Genomic DNA, 23,924 nt, shown 5'->3' with positions numbered 1-23,924 from the left:
TGTATATATACAGTTGGGCAAATGCTAAATAAATGGTAGATGGTACATGCTTATGTCTGCCATGTTACTGGCTGTATAGAAGGTCACTTTGCATTGAGAAGTCATAATGAATCACATATTATTTTACTTTCTCTTTCTGTATCATCAGAGACCTTAAAAGTGCTTTATCAACATATATATAGACAGCCCATGTTTACAACACACATCCTTTGCTCAATCCTTGTAAAAATCAGCAGTTCCCTGGGCCAACTTGCTCTAAATACTGAAAACTATCAAGGAGATATGCCTAGATAAGGGTTTTTTACCATTAGTGGATCAGCAATGAAGCTCCATACAGCAACTACAGCAGCAAGCCATCATTTTACATTACTTACACTGATTCCTCACAGATTGTTTTACAACAGTTACAAGTCCATTTAATTAAATTAAAAATAAGACCTGTAATCTACTACAGTTGGTATTATCAGACAATGAGCATGGGCTAAATTAATTTATGCAATCAGTATATATTCATTAGATTAATAACTTCTGTTTGACTATCCAGAACACCGCATGATTCTTAAGAATGTATATATGTTATATTTTTTCAGTATTATGAGAATAATGTTGCTTCTTTCTTGAGATTACTCCAAAAAGTCCTGTTGTCTGAATGCCTGGCACAAAGGTCACAGAGTACCTGTGCATTTCTGTGTAGGGAACCAAAGGATAACATTTGATCAACTTAGCTTCAGTTTGCTGTGTATTGCTTGAGGACTACTACATTGTTCCTTTAAGTTGGGTCATGAGGTTGCAACGAGACTACAAAATAGTAAAGAAAGATTAGAAAGATTTTGAAGGGATCAGGAGTGCAGGCAGTGTTCTGTCTTCCCTGTTATGAAATGGGAAAGAGGAAGAAGGAAGCAAACAAATCAGGTGAATTATTTGATGTATGGATAAATGGATGTATGGATGTATGGATGATGACTTTGGGTTCTATGATCTCTGATGCAACTTTGAGAAGGGCACGCTGACACAAGATAGGATGCAATTGACTAGGTGAGGCAACAATCTTCCAGGAAGCAAGCTGGCTGGACTGATTAACAAAGCTTAAAACTAAATGTGAAGGAAGAAAGGGATTGACTTTCTAGACTTTTCCACTCAAAGAGGCAAAGAAGAATCAGGGAACAGAGTCACTTCAGGACATAACAGGGAACAAGAAATGGGAGAGGGTCCCTCCAAGAAGGTATCATGGCTGGTAGCTCAGCTAAAGTGTCTCTACACTAATGCATACATCATGGGAAATAAAAAGGAAGAGATGGAAACAGTAGTGCAATTAGAAACTATGATCTAATAATGGTCATAGAAACATGTTGGAATGAATTGAACAAATGGAATACTGCAACACTACAGTTGAGGGCTTCATGGTTTTTAGAAGATATAGGCAGGGTAGGAGAAATGGGAAGTTGCCTTCTATGTAAGAGACTGCAAAGAGCTGCCTCTGAGAAACAGCCAGGATCATGCTGAGAGTTTGTGGATTAAAATTAGGGATCAGACCAATAAAAGACATCTGGTAGTCAGGGTTTACTACAAGCCACCTGATCAAGAAGAACCTTTTGATGAGACCTTCTTGCCTCAACTACGAAAAGCATTGTACTCACAGGCTTTCATCCTGATAGAGGATTTCAACTATGAAGGCTTACTCAGTATGTTTTTTTGCCTTAGTATTCAGCGGCACTCAGGTTTCCCATGTCTATTACGCCCCTGAAACTCTAGGCTATTTTTGAAGGAGTAGATTCTCCTTCACAGTAAGAGCAGTGCAAGTTCAAGTTCATTACAGTGAATGAGTACAAGTCTATGGGTTCAAATGACATACATCCCAAGATCCTGAAGTAACTGGAAGAAGTTGTTGTCAAGCAACTCTCCATCAAAGCTGAAAAGTCACAGCTGTCAGATGAAGTCCCTGGTGACTGAAAAAAGGAAAACATTATTCCCACTAAAAGTGATAGAAGGTAAGACCTAGCAAACTGAAAACTTGTGAGTCTAGTCTGTCTCTGGGAAAACCATGGAACAGATCTTCGTGGAAGCTATATTAAAATACATGAAAAGTATGAGAAAGCCAGCATGACTTCACCAAAAGCTGATGACCTAGCCCAGTCATTGTAGTGGCCTTTTATGGAGTGAAAGCAAGAAGAGGAACTGATGTCACGTATCTGGAGTTCTGCAAAGCCTTTGATATTTGTCTGCACTAATCTGAGAGCTGCAGTTGATAGAGTGTAAAAGGAAGAGATGTCATTCAGAAGGACAAGCTTGAGAAGTGGTCCCACATAAACCTAATGAGATTCTACAAGACCAAATGTAAGGTGCTGCACTTGAGTCAGGGCAATACAAATATGTTTAAAGACTGAGAGAAGAATTCACTGAGAGCAGCCCTGCAAAGAAGGACATGGGGGTCCTGACAAATGAAAAGTTTGACAGCAGTACATGTTTGCAGCCCAGAAAACCAACTGTACTCCAGGTTGCATCATAGGAAGGATGGCCAGAAGAATGATAGAAGTGGCTGTCTCCCTCTACTCTGTCCTTGAGAGGTCCTACCTGAGGTACTACCTCCACGTCTGTAGCTCCTGGCACAAGAAAGACACGGAAATTGTGGGAGGGGGTCCAGAGGAGGGCCACAAAGTTGATCAGTGAGCTGGAGCACCCCTCTTATAAAGAAAGACTGAGGGAGGGTCCTTTCCAATCCAAGCTATTCAACAATTCTGTGTTTCTATAAATACAGAAACTTGTTCAGGATGTTCACTGGCTATATTTTCAATATTTTACATAGTTATATGTGTTTTATTCAGAGGCCTAGTAATATTGAAGAAGATAGTAATTCCAAAATAAATGAAAGATGTTCAAAATATTTTAAAACAAGTGTACATAAACAGTTTTTTAAATAAAGCAATTACTTGACCAAGAATAAGTCACATCTATGCCAACCATTGCTACTTTTTGAGAGGTACATATACAAATATACTGTTTACACGCTTCCCCAGCAAGAAGTAATGCTGATGCGCATTTTCTGTGTTTTGAACAGAAGGATATACTATGCCTGATCTTCACTGTTTTTACTAAAGTAAATTTAAATATGATTAATACTTTACTTTTTTTTTTTTTTTTTTTACAATTATTTACACTTAGAACATCATGTTCTAAGTAGATTTTTGCCCATTATCAGAAAGAACATCAGCTCTATATTATACTTATAGATAATATATAACTTAACATATATAGTTAATATATAAGTAACTAATAGTTACCTATGTGTGTTTATAATTTATGAATAATACTTTGCATTTAAAGCTTAAACTTATCTGCTCTGTATCCTTCTTCCATTTTTCAGTCCTTAATATTTAGGTAATCTAAAGCAGGTTTTCCATTCCTTGAAAAAAATCAAACACTATCTTTCATTGTCAACTATTTGTAGAAGTAGATAAGGATGTTTAAAACACAGTAGCATACTATATGCCACACTTATTTCTTTCTGTGATATATAGTGAGATGGTGTATCTCAATGATTGAGTCCTGCATGCAGACATAGTTAGCATAAATTACATCAAAACTGAGCAAATGGGCCTGCAGTTTAATCTTTCCGCCTTTTCCCACCAATCCAAACCACTTTGTGGCCTAACAACCATCCCATTAAATGCTTTTTTTTTTTTTTTTTGGCAAAAGAATGTCAATCTATATTTCCTCAGATTTAATAGCCATACTGGAACAAAGAGTAGAGTGATATTGGCAGACATATTTCAGAAGTGTGAAAAACTGATAACTCATGAATAACAAGTCTGTACTAACAGTTTTAATGAGTGGTTTAATGGTTTAATGGATGGCACTTTAATAGGATTTCTAGTATATTCATTGTGAAAGCTTGTCTTCAATAAAGCTGTCACTAACAGAGAACTGGATTTCTTCATAATACAACTGTGGAGTATGTGTGCTTTATGCAAAGGAAATAAAGATATCCATAATACTGTTATTACCCTCCCATGCTTTGACTAATCTTTCAGCTATTGTGTTCTAAATAGTTGGCTGCTGAGAGAGAAAAACAAACAAACAAAAAAACCCTAACTCTAACTAGGAAAATACTTGAGAAATATGTATATGATGCATCCTACACAAAACAGTTCCTTTACTATGAGTCATGGTAACAAGAAAGTGTTTCTGAAAGAATTCTGAAGGACTCACCACACTAATCTCTACACCTGCTCACTGTGAAGTTTTCCTTCAGGCAAATGTTCATTGCTAACATTGCCAGTCACCTGAGAGTACATACTGGTGTAATACTGAGAAAGGAAGGAGAACAATAATCTTCCTGGTGTAAGATGCTTACTGTTATGGAAAAATGCTCTTCTAAGAGTTGCTACACCAACAAATGAAGAGCCAGCAGGTTTGAGTTTGTGTGTATGGGACACTGCTAATTACTACAGAAGTTTCACAAAACCAGAAAGAGAAGGAAGTACGATTCCTACAGAATTTCTCAGTACTTCAGGTGCTCTGTTTGAGATCCAAATTAGATTAACAAAAAGCATGAGTTAACAAAGAAAATGAAGTCTAGTTAGAAGAAGAAGAATGAAAAAAAAGAAATTTAACATGATGTCAATTCAAATAGACTGCACAACTGAAAAAAGTAGTCAACTACCCATAAAACTGAACATTTTCACCCTGTTTTACCTGTGTCAGCAACTGCACTAAGAATTTCATATAGCTAATGAATCTATAAGAAGATAGTATTATATTATGCAGGAAACTAGATAATAGAATGAGAATTATGCACTGTATTACAAAAACATAATGCATGAACTTTAATACAACCTAATGTCAACCTGCCATTGGAATTATATTTTCCTTCTAAGGCAGAGTTTTTCACAGCATACAGTAAAGTTTGCCATTCTCAAGTGATATGGTGGACAAATCCATATTTTTTGCATGAAAATTTTGTTGGTGCTCAAATGAGTTTTCATTTTTGTCTTAGAAATTGAATTGAAAATGCATGGAGATTTCCTGTTGAATCTGAGTGGAAAATGGCAAACTGTTCAAAAGCAGACATAAACACAGAATCACAGAAACACCAAGGTTGGAAAAGACCTACAAGATCATCCAGTCTAACCATCCACCTATCACCAACAGTTCTCACTAAACCATATCTCTCAACACAAAATCCAAACATTTCTTGAACACCTCCAGGGTCAGTGACTCCACCACCTCGCTGAGCAGCCCATTCCACTGCCTGACACTCTTTCAGAGAAGTAGTATTTCGCAACGTCCAGCCTAAATCTCCCCTGGCACAGCTTGAACCACATCTAAAGCTTTTGCCAGTTCCTCTTGAGAACAAAGATATTTCCTCTAACATATCAAGCAATAATTCTAAGGCAAAATGAGATTTGCTTAAAACTGTTTTCCAATGACATCTAAGAAGGTACATTTCTATGTTGCTAAAGTGCACTTAATGGAGGAAAACTTACTTTGAAGGCAAATTTTTGTTACATAAAAGTTATATAAATTTTTTCAGAACTCATTTTGTATTTGCCTTCCATCTTAAGATGAAATCCATTTATTTTCCATGATTGAAATCCTCTGCATGTGATATCATACCAGTTATGTTAGAAATAACTAAGTGTTGAAAACAGAGGATTATACTCCAAGCAGGAAAAAAATACTAGGAGCAGATGAGGAATGAAAAGAACAGCTTAGTTTCAATATTCCTGTTATTAAAGCATCCTCTTGTTTTGAAAGAGTATGTGAAATAAAGCAATTCTTTATAATTTGTAAGAGTTTCACAGTGAACATTGGTGCTGCTTTAAGTTTTCAATGTTTTTAAAATGCTGTCAACAATGCTTCTGTGTGTGTTCAAGATTTGTTCCATGCAGCTTAAGGATCTATCTTAAACGCCTTCTCCACTGCTTTCTTCATTTCCCTCCATAAACGCTCTAAAAAATGCAGATGAATCTTTAAAAAAAAAAAAAAAAAAAAAAAAAAAAAAAAGATTTACATATAACAATCCCTATATACTATATTCTTGAATGATTTTTCTTGCTGAAATGGACTATGTTTCTATTCCTTCATATATCTGTGGTTTTGGTTGGGTAAAGTAAAGCTGACATTTATTATAATACATGGATTTTATAAAAATCTCCATGGAATTTCTTGGCAAATAGCATTAGCTATCAGTCCAAAACCTAGCATTACACTATATTAACATCAGCTTTCTTGTATCTGAATATTCTTTTAATTATATAAGCATAAATAAATGGTGTTAGTCCAAAGAGGCTTTCACAGCACAAAGTAAGGTTATAATACACTGCTATTAATCTTGACTACTGCCAATTCAGATTTCTGCACTGTGTCTTCAAAATTGTCACTTCTAACTATTTTACTGGCTCAGAGACTATTGTAGCTGGAAATAAGCATCTATAAACTCTGTGAAAGCAACAACATAGGTGGTATTAGTAAAAAGACAAAAACTGTTAAAAGTTTACTGACTACACTAATTGTTTCTCAGTAAATGGAACACATCCTATGAAAGTACAAGTGTAGAATATCAATAAATGCTGTTTTGAATTTTAGAAAAAAAGAAAAAGAAAAAGAAAACTACTGAGGAAACTACTGTAAAAATAAATAAGACAGATTTTTATTTTTATTTATTTTTGTTTTTCCTGAGAATGAATTCATTTTTGCATATAGGTCAGTAGTATCTGTAATGATATGAAAGTTAAGTGCAGCTGTTTCTGGTACAGGTTCATTCAGTAGGCTATCTGATCTTCATAGATTTTTAAAGTGTTTTATATCAATAAGCTTTATAATTGCTTTTTCCATAGAAAACACACCATATTTTATTAGTGTCCAGGGTTTATCTTGTTGAAGCTTGAGATATAAAAAGAAATGTAGTACATTCGGTAAATTGTCTTCTCATCAGAGATCCTTCCAACTGATATTGAAAAGTGACAGTAAAACTAAATAGCATGGCACTGTTCAGCAGAGTCAAAATACACTTTTAGTTTTTCCAATACTCAGTGTTAAAGATTGATAATATATATGGGTTCTCTTATTAAATAACCAGCATACATACATACACACACACTCTAACTCATGCAATAACATGCAAAGGCCAATATTGCAATATTTGTATTACTATGATAGATCCTCTCCAAAAAAGTAAAAAAAAAAAAAAAAAAAAAAAAGTATGATTCTGATTCTAATCTCTTAAGGGTATAAAGCAATGAATGACAGCAGATCTCAGATGACAAGTAAGAAACTACACAAAAACCAGGAATCTGCTTTGGATCTCCCCTCCCCTCCCCTCCCCTCCCCTCCCCTCCCCTCCCTTCCCCTTCCCTCCCCTCCCCTCTAAATTTGATAGTAAGAATAAATGAAATAATGGAGTGTAAGGAGAAAAAGGCAGGTTTATATATATATACACATATACATAGGTGACCACTGATTAAAAATGTTTCTCCAAAGGAGAAGTAAAAGCAATAAAAATCAATAGTTTCCTGCTACAGGTTTTACCTTTGCCTTTAACTCAAGAATACAAAACATCTCTCTTTTCCATTCTGTGTTACCAGTTCAAACATAATCTGAAGTGACAATAACTGAACTGTTACCATCTGTACCCATCTTTGCTTTGATAGTTACTCTTAAGAGACATCAGTGAGGACTGCTGCTGAAAGGCAAGATCCCAATCCCCAATCACAAATGTTCCCACCAGTTCCCTTGTGCTGGCACTAGAGCTCACACAGCTATGTGGTTAGCTAGTTTAGGGAATTGATCCAACTGAAAATAGCAAAGAAAAATAAAACAATTAGTTTTCATCTAAATCTATTTCCTGAGACAATCCTTGAACAGCTGCACATGTGTTTGTGCCAGTATTGGCACAAGAGAAACAACAGGAATGCACAGCCAAGACAGGGAAATGACCTACAGTGATCACCAAACTGCAGCCTTAGAATACTGCCTACACTAGACCATGAAATCAAATAGCAGAGTTTTTCAGCAATTTTGTTTAAAATGGGTGAACACTGAACTAGTTAGAAACAAAGTGGCATTTCTAAAGTTGAGATTTCAAAAGTAATTTTTGACTGTTCCTTGGGCAAACCAACGTGAGCAAAGCTTGATGTTGATCTATATTTGGTCACATTTTAATCCTTAATGTCTGATTACTCTGCCCCAGATGACTTATTTTATAAAAAAAAAGTAATGTAAAATGAAATACAGGATGTATAGGGCTGTTTATATAGGTAAACAGTTCTGACAATATTGATACCAAGTTTTAATAATTTAGCACATCTTCACAACACTGGTTGTAAATGGTTAAGATTACATTTTCAAGATTATTTTTATGATTTAATAGGTAAAGAAAGGAAATTATACTACATTGTATGAATTGTAATGGCATTCATCATTTATTTCCCACAGAGGTAATCCAAGGAGTAATTCTGTAGTACAACAGAAAATGATTGGCAAATTCATACTAAATACTAGGGTTTTTTTTGTTTGTTTTTTTTGTTTTGTTTTGTTTTTTGTTTTGTTTTTTTTTTGTTTGTTTTTTTTCCACGTTGAATGTCATTACACAGATTTCCCTGTCTTATCCTTCATGTATCTTTATACTTAAGACATTTTTTTCATGTAGAAATGTGAAAAGATACTCCACATTTTTTACTGCAACAATAAACAAGATCCCTGAGATGCTCTTCAAAAGAATTTATTTCCATTATTTGTAGAGACTACACAGACCTTTTGATATCTAATGAGACTATTTTTCTGAACAGTCCTAACTTTGATCACTGTTTAATTAAATAATCATCAGTTATATTTCTGTATTATAATAATAGGTATTCATCTTAAACAATTCCTGTCAAGGCTCTAAATACATCACACATTTAAAGGATCTCACTGTCAAGCAGTCACATGTATCAGGCAAGTGCTAATTCTTTAATCTATGAAAAATTAACATAGTGGACTGTAATTTCTTCTTTGTGGACTGTATGATCCTGTTAACAGTGAGCCACCTCACTGATGTAGTCATCTTACACAATGGACTTACTTTACCATGACTTTATCATACAAAAATGGCATCACCATGGTGGATACATATCAGGGATAAGCCTAGAGGAAAACAAAACAAAACAAAACAAAACCACAATATTTTTGATAATTTGAGAAGCGAGAAAGTAAATTACCTCATATTCCTGTGAGAACTTCAAATTGTCATTTGCTTTCAGTCTTTCAATATGATCTGCAAGTTCCAAGATAGGTATTGGGGGGTGACTGGCCATACCTGTTGGAAAAGAAAGAAGAACCAAATTTAAAATAAACTACAGTGATGACAGCACTGAAGAAATAAAACAATGTCGTAATTAGAATGGCTAGAAATGTATAAATAGTAAAGATGTCATAGTGAGAGGAGCAGGCAAATAGTTTGGTTACTCAAAGCACAACATGCTCTGGATAGATGAGCTCTGAAGCCAAATTAAAAGAAGTCACCAAGCATATTTCCAAAGCTAACATTCCTAGTTTAAAGGAAAAAAAGATGAGTCAATGACATTATCTAGGCATGGAAAAATGAAACAGTTAGATCTGATGTCGATCTCTGCTTTGAGTAATGACTCTTAATGTCATTTCAAACTTCTTCTCCTGCACTATATGAAATGGAAACTGCATTGATTTAGATGAGGAAAGATGAACTGAGAAACAGACACTGAAAGAGCCCTAAAGGGGAAAGAATAGTATTTTGACAGAAAGCAAAGTGACTTATGCATAATCAAGAAAAACGAACTTGAAAGATGAAGGTTACCAAGGTAACCGCAGACACCTGAACCTGCAAAGGAAATGGTACAAAACAAAGAAACCTAGAACTTAAAACTAACTTATAAAATTAATGTAGGTAAAATGAAATGGATAGCTTGAGGATTAATAACGATATAAAAAAGGTCTAGAAAACTGACTATGCATTCTGACTAAATTAAAAATACTGAAAATATTTTATGAAACTTCGAGGTTACTGACATTCACATGCAAATACAAATGACTAGAATAGCATGCATTATTGCTTTTAGACAACAGGCACTGAAGACAAAATCAGACATCAGACAGTTAGAATTTCAAAAATGTTTTCACTAGTAGCAGATTGTAGAAGCAGGGGTTGTACAGGTTAGCTGGACACACATACTGACTGCACTAGTACTTTAAAATACGCTTTATCTATAACCCCATTTATCAACCCCCGAAAGTACCTACAATCTACTTCAGGTGTAAACATCTTTGTCTACTGATGAAGATACTAAGTAAAAAATAAAACTAAGAGCTGGGAAACAGAGATAGATATGGGTGAGGAAGGGAGTATAGGGACAGCAAGGCAAAAGGACAGAAGAGATGTGGGGCCAACTAGCATAATCTGCCAGCTGAAGATCTGACAGGAAAAAATTGTGAACAGCACTGTTTCAGTGTGTGTCTCCATGACCCTCATCCAACTGGTTTCATTCTTCTCCATGTGCTTAATTGAAGTGAGTTTTCAATTGCTTGTGGAAAATCAGAGCTGGCTAGAAAAAATAAACTAGTGAACCCCAGAATCTCTTGAAATTATAAAAGGAAAACAGTGATGACTCAAGGGGGCTCAAGCTGGAAGCCATGTTGCACAATGTCATTTGCTTTGTCACCGTGAATTTCAAGAACACGCCTACGACAGTTAACTTGCATTTCCTATTGTGTAGCTGAAAATGACCATGTGATTACAACACAGTCACTATAGCTTGTTTTTCTTTCTCTCTCTCCTTCTCACTCTCTGTCTCTCTTTCTCTCTCTTTTTTTCTTTCTTTCTTTCTTCTTCTTTTCTTTTTGTTTGTCTTTTCAAGCAAAATACTAATTATGTCCAGCAACACTGACCCTAACTGACTCTATAAACATATATTTTTGTATTACCTTCATAGCACATATGGGATGTTGAAACAGTATTTAAAGTAGACATAAAAACAATTTGCCAGTCAACTAACAAAACAGAATATTTATTTCTAATGAGGAGACTTATTAGAAATTTCAGTTAACAAATCAGCCTATAATGAATCATTTGAATCAGTTCAGGTTGTCTCCCATTTTCTTTGAAATTTCACTCATTCTCAGAAGAGTGCGGGTGACAGACTAACACACATCTAACAGTTAACTCATTGATCCAGATCAAGCACCCCTATGGAAAATATGTCAGTGAAAAGGCACAAGAGAACTCTAGATTGATCCAGAAATGGAGGTGGACTGATGTACATCTAAAACAGTGCTTGAACAGAGAAAATAATAGAGACAAAGATGTTTAGACCTTTTCGAGCGAATCGTGGGAGAGAGTTATTATCATATAAGGACTGAGTGGTAGTTTGGCTAGAGAGGGAGGACACAGAGCCAATCAGGGAGGCGTAGGGGACTGAATTACTGCTCAAAGCTGAAAAAAGTAAAAGCCAATTGGAAATGGGAAACAAATTAGTAACAGTAGTAGATCACCATAATCAATCAATCTTGTACATACAGGCACTTCAGACATGCACAAAACAGTGTGGAAACTCAACTAAGGTGTTTAGAGTCCAACTACCCTACAGTAAGTATAAAGAATATAAAACCAAAGAGATGAGACTTCTTGTATACATGATGAACCTGACTAAAACAGCAGCATCAAAAATGTCAATAATTAGTTTTCTGTGAAGGACTTTTTTTTTTTTTTTTTTTTTTTTTTTAATGTTGATTATCCAGTACTTTTAAACTGTTCTTATTTATGTGCTCCTCCACATGCCAGCTAATATTCCTAAAGGGAGAACTCATATTAAACATTTTGTGCAAATTGAAACTCGATGTAAAAACTTCTTTATAAGAAAATAAAAATACTGAACACTTCTGAAACTTGATAATTTTGACCACATGTAAACCTCCTTTCTCCAGGATTTACTTTAGGCAGTTACATTTAAACACTTTTGAACTTGCTTCAAATAATATACAAAGTATGCTCTACTAAGATGCTAAAAGTAGTTATTTTCTTAAAGAGAACTGCTAGAAATCTTTTGCTATGTAATCAGTCTGTGAATCATAACAAGCATCATAATAGAATATGTTATGAATGAACATGTTAAGATCTTGTGTAGAATCACAAGGCTCCTACTCCAACTTGACTCAAAGCCCCACCCAAAACACAGGTAACATTTTTGTGGCTAAAAATAAGAAAATACACTTATTTTCTGACACTTCTCCACATAAATCAGCATGTGCTACAAAAACACAAAAGGATTTCAGACAAAATACAGTTAAATTTCAACAGGTTTTGTGACATGCTGTTAAATCAAAAGAAACACCATGCCAAATCCATGCTTTAAAACCTTCCTTAAAGTAAGAAATTAGGAGAAAAAAAAACACTGAAAAAAAAAATTAATAGAAAAAAAAAAAAATACATGCAAAACACAGTTGAAATTGTATTTATAATGAGTGTTTATTTCCAGACTTGGTAGAAAACTGTTAAATTCAATTGATCTTACACAGCCTGGTATAATAGCACACTGCAAGAATTAAATTAAAATGTATGTTTAAATTACTGTGCATAAATATCTTCTGATTAATCTGTGTTAAGCATAAAACCAAGAAACAAGGGTTACCATGTGTGCCACAGTTTTAAGGCACAGCTGGGAAAGTAAGGTCAGAATTTACCTGCAGTCTTTATCCAGGCACTATATTTGCACAGTGCAATTCTTTACCTGACAGAAACAAGTGGATGTTTCGGCCTTGACAATAGTTTATTAAATTAGGATTTTGTGTTATTGTCAATGTTTTACACTAAGGGCTTTTAAAAACATCTGCCGAACATACTTACTTATAAATCTGAACATATATGTTGACTGCCCACAATAATTAAGAAATTATTTAAAAAAGGAAATATAGTAAACATCTGCTAGAGTACAGAACATTATTCAGATGAAATGAAAATGGGTTATCCTATTTTCAGAGATATTTCTTTATGAAATGTATTATATTAATGATGTAAATCAAATTATCACTTTTGTATTTTAAATGTTCACTTATTACATACTCATTTTTATTCATTTACAAAGATGCAGTCCCACATATCAATCTACATTAAAATGTTGTCCTATTATAGAAAGAGTAAGGAATCAGTAATGGCTTATACTTTCTATTATCAGAAAAATAAAAACAAATGTAAAATTGGGACATAGGAAATTGAAAAGATGAAAGATGGTCCTGATTTTGGTAGGAATTTGCTATCCATGAAAATCCATCCAGGATGCCTTTCATATATTAGCCAAATCACTATTACTTTAAATTTTCTGTTAACTCAGAGTGATCTTGTGTACAGAACTAAAATCACAAGCTCTGGAGAAATGTTACTCTGCAATATCTGTTTTAAAATAGTTACACACATGCATATAATACTTCAAAATGAAGCCACTTTTATTTCAGAATAATTCTAAGGTGGCTTAACTATTCTGTAACAAAAGTAATTCTTCTTGTGTATCAGACTTAGACTTGCCAAAATCCCTAGGGTATCAAAGTGGAACACCCCACTCTTAGCAAGCTATAAAAGCTCTCTACAGTGAGAAATAGTCTGAAAGGTGTTCAGACCCTGATCTAGAAATTGCTTGGCTCATTAGAGTGTTACAAGATCACTGGCTAATACCCAAAGAAGAAAAAAATTACTTTGGAGAGCAACAGAATCGTGAACTCCACCTTCCAGCTAAGCAGATTTTTATTACCTAGGTTTTATTATCTAGGTTAGATAGCAAACAATTGAGAAATCAGATTTTTTTTTATTTTTTTTTATTTATTTTTATTTTTTTTATTTTTTGCATGCTGAACCTAAATCTCACTTAAGGTGCTTAAATCATTCATTTGAGACAAGTTCACACATGTGTAAAATGCATATTGGATAGTTCACTGTGAGGAAGCTATTCCCGCTTGGTTTTGCCACAGAGAAAAACATCAGTTCTTTTTTCAGCTTATCACCTTCTCATGACAAACAGAAATTGTGTACAAAAAAACATGGGAAAGAACTTTCTTTCTAGAAGAGGTGACTAAAACCAGGCATCACTTTTTTCCGTTTTTGTTACTTGTATGTTTTTCCTACGGAATTCAAAGACTAAGAGATTAATGAGCATTTATTACCAAATTAAAAAGCAGAATCTTCAATTTGGGGCTGCAATTATTTTATTTTATTTTTTCTTGTATTTCAAAGTATCTTATTTAGTTCATATGAGATAATGAGATAATTGTTTAATTGGCATCCAATTAAGCAAATTACTTATAAGCGTGACACATACTGCACTTAAATGAGAAGAAAAAACAGCCATTTTTCAGGAACTAATCAATTCATTTCTTTGTCTGATTGGCAGATTGAAGTCTTTCGCCAAGCCTTAGGTTTCTCATAACCCACTCAAACTATTCAACATCAATTATTCTCCTCTGTACAAAGCTGCTCTTCCTCATCTGATGGAACCCTTTGTGAGGGCTTAATTATTACCCCTTCTCTATTTTTACTCTCCCACGTGGCATAAAGAGACGAAATTTTTGCACCTGGATGATGATGTTAATCCCATATTTTGTGAAAACTTGTTGAATGGGAAGAATGTGACTTTCCCTCAGCTACCGTAGTTACAGAAGAATAACAGATTCATAAATGAAATCCTTTGTGCAGCTGAGAGACTGACTATTTTCATGTTTACTCAAAAAAAAACTTGGCACAGCTGTGACCCACTCACTTGCATATGGACTTATCTGAAAAATATACTTTTTTTGGATTATACATGTGGACATAAGATCTTGTTCTCAGATGTAGAACTGTGGGCTATTCCAAATGTCAAAGCAAAATGTCAGGTTTTTTGTTGTTGTTGTTTTGTTTTGTTTTGTTTTCTGTGGAGTTGCTCCACCTACAGAGAATTAAAGCCAGAAATGAATTTTACCCCTCATGGACAAAGTAAGATAGGAAAAACCTTAGGCAAGTAAAAGATCAGAGAGGAATGTAATTTCTTATTGACAGGAAAAAGTGATAAGAAAGCAAGATATTTTCTTTGCTGGTAGTTTATAATGTGTATTTTTATTATATCTTCATGTTGAAGTAATAATTTTACTACCAGTACAACATAAGTGTTGCCCAAATCACTGTGAGGATATCACTGAAGATAAAATACTTCTTTCTGATAATTTCTTTCAAATAGCCATGCATAACTAATTGTAATGAGACTATTTTGCACTAGAAGTTAGAATTTCAAAATTAACACAAGGGATTAATTTTTGAATTATTTTGGTGATTGTATCTGATTTGCTCTTCCTTGAACAAAAAATATGATTTCCAGGATTTTCAAAAAGAGCTTGTATAAAAGTCTTTTACAGGGTTTTACAGCCTTGACTTTTATAGGTTTGTTTCATTCTCTCCCACAGTGAGTGTTTCTCCCAGTGAGAACTGACAATCTAAATGTGCCAACATAATTTTATATGTTCTTCCCTCATATCACTTCATATCATGGATTCATCATAAACTTTTCTGTTTCTGTATTTGGTTTCTTTATTACAAGCAACTGGTGCACCTGAAAAGCTTCAAGAAAAATGTGGATACTTCCACAAGTTAAATAAATAGATAATAATAACAACAGTAATGTCAAATCATCAATCCTGATGCAAAACCAACAAACCTACTGTCCTAAACCTACAACTTTTCTGTATTTCCTCTACATTTGCATTGGGAAAGATTTGTCCTACATGTTACTTAATAGTGTTAGTGTGTGGAGCTGGATAAACATGCCAGAAGTATCCATCTATCTAAGGTAAAGGAAGATTTACATAGAATTGTATCCTAGTGCAAATTAAGTGAAATTCTGTTTCTGCTAGCATAGGAACTGTGGATTAACTTCACTGCAGCTACAATCTCATACTAAGAACAAGGTAATTATGAAGTGTTACATAGCAAGACAAATCTCCTGAGATAGGATCCTGGTATTTGGTTGCATGCAGAATATCATAATGGCTTGATCTGTGTCTATGTTTCTTGGGAAAAAAAAGATCATACTTTGATTATGATATTGCATACTTTTTTTTTTGGTTGCATGCAGAATATCATAATGGCTTGATCTGTGTCTATGTTTCTTAGGAAAAAAATATCATACTTTGATTTCTATATTGAATACTTCCCCCCTTAACCCCCCCTCCCCCCCCCCCGGTTATCGAATCCTCCATTTTGAAAAAAAAAAAAAAAAAAGATTTAGAGCAAAGAAAGAGATCTCCTAAGAGAAATGGACTGCAGTTGTTCCGCTTAGCTAGCTTCACAGAAAACTGCTAGCTTCCCAAATAAACTAGAGCGCTACAAGGAAAAGTATACCTCTCTCCAGTTCTTTTTCGGTCAATGAGGTGCCACTGCTACTAAAGAGCATTCACGTACATTCACTATACTGGAACAAATTAAGAAAAAGCTAAGGCAAGCCTCAGAATACTTAGTTTTCTATCTCTTCCTTACGCTTGCACTGTGGATGTTGGGTCTTTAGTCCCAGTTTCACTGTTCTGACAAACATAATTCTCAGGAAAGTTCTGTAAGTAATTAGCAACAGATCATGACTGTGTGCAATCATATTGCTAATAGAAATCTGCTGGAATACAACATAATAAAAATTAACATAATTTTGAAAACAAAATATCTATCATAAAACATTAATAAAAATTAAATACTATTTTAAGTATTTCTCTTGTGTTTCTTGACTACTAAACCAAAGTGTTTAGAAAAACAATGCTTAATAAATATAAATATAAATGGCTAATAAAATATTTGAATGTGTTACTTCTACCTTTCAGAATTGCTGTCATGTTATTTCACTTTTTGATCCATCCTAACATAGCTTGATTTTAAAAGAAAAGACCATTTCTCTAGATAATCTGTCTTATCCGTATTTTATATTTACAGTGTACAAAAAAATTTAAGGGATATTGATGGATTACTTGATAATGCAACAGATAAGAGGGAAGCTTATTTACAAAACAAAAACAAAAAAACCAACATATATACAAACAATTATATAACCACATAGTTAATAAACAAAGAGATGTGCATTTACTAATAATTTTCTAATGCACTTAGGTTTACCTTGTAATTTCAGTACACCCACACAACATGACCTCTGAATCTTTTCTACAGACCAATAACTGTATAATTTAGGCTTTTTCTTTAAATATAGAAATTAAAGAACAATCTCCAAACCAATCAGAGAAATACATTGGAAGAAAGCTTATTAGCAGTCAAAATACACATATTTTAAAGAATAATTCTGTTTTGTAATAATGTAACTAATCAGAGTCTGTGAACACAGGGCTCTCAGTGACATATTACTACCTCTCACCTGGAGTTTGAAAATTAAGGCGTCGCAGCTCCACAGGGTCTGTAGGATGGTGAGAAGGGACTTCCTTGCTGTTGGGTATGCTGCTCTTTCTAGAATCAGATTCGGCTCTCTTCCTGCATGGAGAAAGTGAAAAAATGTATATAAGAATGAGGTGTTAAGTAGACAAATACAAGTGTCTGAGTCTTTAATCATTAAATTATAAAACGTGAGATGTATTCTGAAAGTTTTTGATCCATGCAAAGATAAAATAATTTTGCACAGTGGGCAGGGCAACTACAGTTTGCAATGGCAAAACAAATTTAAATATAAAGATGTTAAAGGGGAATGTTTGGGGTACTCTGCCCTAAACCTCCTCTAGATTGTCATCCAGGGCACCAGAATAATTATCTATTATGAGACATATCACTAAACATAAAAGATTTCACAATGCATCTATTTTAAAACCTAATCTGTTGCATCTTTATTAAAAGGTTACTTTGTCTTCAGCATGTAATTAAAAATTTACTATCACTGAATACTTCATCTCTGTACTGCCTATAAGATAATCTGCATTCTTATGGCACTTTCAAGATGACAGAGAATAAATACAGAAGACACCTGGTCCTTTCCTGTTCTAGGAAGTAAGAATCTGCTCTATTGAGCTGCATTTGACTTCATGTATCTGATCACATATACTTATTCAAGGTTGAGATTCTTCCTGAATGTTTCTGATCAAGTTAGGACTTTCAAAAATTTTAGTATTCTTTTCAATCTTTCTGAAACAATCAGGGAAAAAAAGAAGGAAAAAAGAAACATCTATGCTTCCATTTATCTAGAGAGAAGTAGCATCCATAGCTGTTCTGACTCTGATCGTTTAGGTAAAATGGACTACTGTCACTTGAGGGTATTATTTTCTGCTGCAAAATATAGAGAACTGTTTCATAAAGAATATCTAATTGTTTGCATTTTCACTCGGGAATGTGGAAATTTAATGATGAATTTCTAGTGCAATCCCTTCTTCCCTAATCCTCTGAATTTCTGAATGAAAAAGCAAATTGGCTGAAATTCTTCATGAAATATAAAATGAATATAGAAATAGCAACAAATAACTGCTTTTCTGAAAACAGAACTTAGATGATTCTAAGGTTTTCTATACCTAAATCTTTTCTAGCATTTGGTCTAATGCATCACCACTCTACTTTTTTTGCTTTCTGTTTTCCAACTCTCTCACAATGTGGCAATGCTAAATCTGTTATTATTCTACTGGACTCCACTCTTAAAAATGCTCCAATTGATTTATCCTTGTCTTGAAATAATTAACACCCATTGCCATCCTGGGAAAAGTGGATCCAACAAGATTTCTTCCAACAAGACTGTGCAAACAACCAATATTGCTGAAGAAACTCTTGCCAACTGTTGTTTGAAAGTTGTATAATTTTATGAAAAAAAGTTTTCTTACTAAAAAAATATAAAACCTTAACACTTGTATTAACTTCTCTTATATATATTAAAAAAAAAAAAAAAAAAAAAAAAAAAAACAGCTTTAAATATGATTCAAAAAAACTTACTTCTCATCCTGACTATCATAAAGCAGCAGAATGCTCTATTGTATTTTTTGGTGGTTTTTTTTTTTTCTTTCTATCTTTTTCTTTTTGAATAAAGATGAAGAAAGGCTACTTTCCATTTTCGAGGAGTATTTTTACCTTTATTTCCTACTTCTGAAGTCTAGGGATCAGTGGAACTGTCCAGAGACAGCCTTCATTACCTTCCATTTACAAGTGAGTTCTAGGCAGCACAATTTCTCATTCATGTATGAGAAGCACTAGAATTTCTTCTGATCAGATACATGAGTGTTTTCAACAACCGTACACTTAGGAACCTTCTATCTTTTGTATCTTATCAGATTATAGAAAGAGATAATAACTGTTTCAGTTGGAAAAAAGTCCAATCAGGACAAATTCTCTCACAGCACCATTTTCACTGGTACAGGCATATCAGCACCTAATCTATGTATAAGGAGTACTAGGACAACTCACACTTCAACTACAAAAACACATTCATTCAGAAGCTGCTGTTACATATAAGAACACTGTTTCAATTTAATGAAAACACAAATAAAAGCAAATGTATATTATGCAACTGTGCTATTTCATTAAAATATACCTGATGTAGACAAAAAAAAAAAAACAAAAAACAAAAACCCACAACAACAATAACCAAATAGTGGTGAGTGTTAGCAAATATGCTAACTGTTGTAAAAATGTAAAATATCTTGCAGCTGCCTTCATATTAATACGCTACTGTCTATATTCATTAAGACTGACAGACACTCTTTTTTACATCATTATTATGATAACTTTTCTCCCCTTTCTCTCTCTTTTCAGCTACCTCATTTATAGGCTAAATGAAGGGTAATTATTGTTCAGTTCTCACCTGTCAGGTTTACTACTCCATTTCAATGCAGCAAAGAGGAGAGAAAAGGCTAAATGTTGGTTTATCATCAGCAAACAGCTTAAACACAGCAACAGGAAGTACAAGAAATTTTCACACACAGTAAAGTCATATAACTAAATCAAAAAATGAGGTGACAGTTTGGGAATCAGAGAATAAATAGAAGATTCAGGTGAAATCAAAAGAGAATCTTTTGTTGAAAAAACAAAAAAATCCAAAAAAACAAAAACAACTGTGGTTTAGACATTGTTTGCAAAGTAATTGCACACTGAATTTTGAAATACTGGAGAATGGATGTTTAATTCAAGCTCTAATAAATAAATAAATAAATAAATATTACATAGATAAATGAAGTGTCACTAACACATCATTCTTTTTTCTTAAAGAGAATAGAGAAACGAGAGGAGGGAGGAGGGAAAGGAGAAAACAGGTTGGTGGAGGATATGGGAGAAAAAGAAGGAGTAGAAGGAAGAAGGAGAGAAAGGAAAGGAACAAACAAGGTTAAATACATAAGATTATCTCATACTAGAGTAAAAAAAAAAAAAAAAAGGAGGAAAACAAAATCTTTAAAACCACTTCACCAACACAAATAATAAAATAACAAGAAAATATTTTAATGATACCTTGAAAAGGAAGGTAATCATAAACATTTATCCTGTGAAGCATTACACTCTTTTTCAGATTTCTTTTTCAGATTTGAAGAAACTGGAGTCACATATTCAGAAGAAGGGACTTACTGTATGATTGCCTAAGCTCTATGGTGCAGCAGTGTAGTGCTTTATCAAAATGAGATTGGGATACTTCATCTCAAATAACAGTCCTCGTAACAGGAATGTATTGCTTCTAGACAACTTAGTCTACACCATCTATACATGTACATCAATTAAGTGTTTTCTTTTGTTCGAGATTTTGTATATAAACCTTATTATTTTGTATTTTTACTCCATGTTTGAACCAGCAAAAAAAAAAAAACACATATTTTCTTGAGGGCAACAATATTACCAAAAGGAAAATGATTAGTTAGTTTACACAGATTCTTAAATCTGATTGCTTAGATGTAAGGTTAACAGATTAAACACACCCTCAAATAATTTTCTCACCTAAGACCATTGTACAATTCTTACAATGCCAGAGAATAATCAGCTTTTCTCTGGCCAAGCCAGTTCAATTTGCAGGTATATCAACTCCAGAAAGACAGGAAATTAGATGACAACTTGATAAAAAGCTTTTTTTTTTTTTTTTTTTTTTTTTCTAAGCAATTATTCTAAGGAATATCTTTTCTTTGAGCTTTGAAGAAATGTAAATGCAGAAGTAACTTTTTTACAAACAAATTTTTGACAAATAAATAATAAAGACTTCATTCATGCACTCCTAGTCTTTGGGCATCTAAAATTTGCTTCACAGTAAGTAGGCAAATTATCCACACTATGTGAGATACCATTTGCTTTAAATGAATGCAAGACTTTCCCCTTAAAATGATTCTTCTAAAAATTTCAGTCAGCATTACTCTCTGACTGAAATTAAAATGAGAAAGCAATATTGAAAATCACAAAATAGTTCCAAGTCTTTTCAGAATGGTTTCTACAGGAAAAGGGAATTAAACACAATTCACTATTATTTTAGTTACAACTTTTTGCACTTCAAAAGACATTATCTTCTTCACAGTACCATACCTCTTTAAATATTTTTCAGACAACTTAATCAATTAGATCTATTGTCATTTGTTTTCCTTTCTATTCCTTACGCTTATTACACTGAACTCTGGTCATTCTCCCTTTCCATAAATTATTTATTTATTTTGAAAAAAGAAAGAAAAAAAGTTAAAATGTGTTGATTTTTATAAAGCCTAATAAGAAATATCTTGCTACATATTTTAACATCAGAAGAAGCTGATATGAATTAAAAAAAAAAAAAACAATAATCTACCAGTTTAATATCCTTTAATATTGTTTTCAGCTTAATGATTCATATATCTTGTTATACTGAAACATTATAAAGACTCAGCTGTACTTAAAAATAAAATATTTCTTGTTTAATCTAATGAAAACTTCAAATGTTATGCCTATTGTCATTTATTCAATTAAAAAAAAAAAAATCATTAATTATTTTCATGAGGCTATCTTCTCTAGATCAAATGCTAAATCTCCACTGTGAAGTGCTATTCCTGCACTGAAACATTACTGCATGCCACTCAACCTGTCTCCCTGCAAAACTCTGATATAGATTTTACAGATACACTTAAAAAAAAATCTATGTTCTTATTTACTCTATCCATTCCTTCTGCTAAATGAAGTAATTCAGATTTGTTAGCATGTCACTATGTTCTCCTTACATGTTACTTCAGAATTTCATGTCACATGATTGTCTTCATTAATAAAACCTAAAAGATCTTCTAACAAAAAAAGGAATTTTTGCCACTGGACTGTTTTTTAATTCGTTTGTTTATTTAATGTTTAACAGAGAATTTTCCCTTTGAAAACCTGAAGCCAGCACTCTATATGCAAATACAGAGCATTTGACAAGATACGCTTAGATCGGAAAACCATACCTGTTAGCAGAATTTAAATATTTACAGGAAGCCATTTGTTTTAGGTATCATAACCATTAAAATTAGGAGACTTATTCCACCTATGGAAATTATCCCCCGTGCACCTCACCACCCATGAAAGGTTACAACATCTTTTTAGTATTTCCCAAACTCCACCCTATCAATATTTTTTAAAAATGTACTAGCAACAATATATAAATATTAAAATCTACTCTGTCCTTTTGAGTTACTATCTTGATCTGTTTGAACTCACACTGTAAAAGACTGCTAAGTATAAATGAAGGTATCATACAGTTTTCATGTAGTAAATTCTAAGCTCAAAGAAAGTCCTTTGAGTAATAGCAAACTACACCTGTGTTATGCACAGTGGAAGAAGTGAAGTTTGATCTGACTGTAGGACTAGTAGACAACAGCTATTGATGTTTCTTTAATCTCTTAGTTCAGAGATTCAAATTCATAACATGTACTGCCAAATTAAGGTCAACTGTCAGAAGTGAAAATTCAAATTACTTGAGTGGAGATGAAAATCATACTTAACATCATCCTGAATGTAACCCCTAATGGATTACTATCACACTTCTAAAATTATGTTTTAAAAAGTCAAATGTGTGAATCTGTATCTATTTATACACGAGAACATATTTTCTTTACAAACGTGCAAAATTGAAGTAAAATTTAAATGCAGAAATGGCAATAATGTTTCATCAGCAGAAAAAAAATGTACTCACATAGCTGTAATGACTAGAAACTCTCAATCAGAAATCTAAAATATCTGCAGTGTTCTGGGACCCATTAATAAATATAGTTATATCTTGACATAATGACAGTTACAATTGTAGAACAAATAATGTAGTGTGGAATGCTACAATAAAATAACACAGCAGAAAGGTACACACATGGTAAGAAAACTAAAAGGTAAACTTACCTTTTATAAAGAAGTATCGCTATAACAATACAGATGATAAATACCACTGCAAGAACTGGTCCTACAACCCAGATCAAGCCTTCTTCCTCATCTGTAATTGGTTGGGGATCGAGATCCATGGACACAACTGGATCAGAATATGGACTGGTTGCATACATAGTCTATACAAATAAATAAATCCTTCTTAACAATAAAGGCATTCATTTAAAATACTAGCCCAGATCTAAAATAAACATACACAAAGTAGTAATGCAATGAACTGAGCAATGAAAAGCTGCTATTTCTATTCAAGCTAGGCAAGTTCATGAACTTGAAATCTGAATGCTGTGTTGTTATTATATCTTTATTTTGTACTTTACATATGGTCTACTAAAAAATGAGGTAACAGCATAGTCCTTCACATAACATTCTGCAGCAGTATTCTGAAAGGTACACAAGGTGTTATGAAAAGAGATATATTTTACCTTTCATTTGGCCTTGTTTCCTGCTACAACAGCTAGAAGAGCATCTGAGTTCAAGGTAAGAGATGGCTAACACCAGCAAAGCAGAGACATTTAAGCTAGCTGGTAAACATGACAACAATGTTCATTTATTCTCTTTTGCCAAAAGTGACACCAGACATCACAGGTCTGTGATCTCTTTCCAG

General features: G+C 33.5%; 1 protein-coding gene across 6 annotated transcripts in view; it reads right to left on the bottom strand.

The window, feature by feature from the left end:
- Window positions 1-23,924, bottom strand: part of PTPRD (protein tyrosine phosphatase receptor type D) — a 353,935-nt gene that overhangs the window by 68,739 nt on the left and 261,272 nt on the right. For 5 of the 6 annotated variants that reach the window (XM_090132658.1, XM_090132659.1, XM_090132660.1 and 2 more), the window contains 3 exons: window positions 23,279-23,439; window positions 17,376-17,488; window positions 9,198-9,295 (listed from right to left, as the gene is read on the bottom strand). In XM_090132658.1, the coding sequence (XP_089988784.1) occupies window positions 9,198-9,295; window positions 17,376-17,488; window positions 23,279-23,439 (372 nt within the window). Of the gene's footprint in view, window positions 1-9,197; window positions 9,296-11,323; window positions 11,444-17,375; window positions 17,489-23,278; window positions 23,440-23,924 lie in introns of all 6 variants that reach the window. The other variant, XM_090132663.1, reaches the window with a different exon arrangement.

The sequence above is a fragment of the Phasianus colchicus genome, chromosome Z, assembly GCF_987193195.1.
Source record: "Phasianus colchicus chromosome Z, bPhaCol1.hap1.1, whole genome shotgun sequence".
Classification (NCBI taxonomy): Eukaryota; Metazoa; Chordata; class Aves; order Galliformes; family Phasianidae; genus Phasianus; species Phasianus colchicus.
The sequence above is the reverse complement of the archived record's forward strand: the minus strand, read 5'-3'. Positions and strand labels throughout refer to the sequence as shown.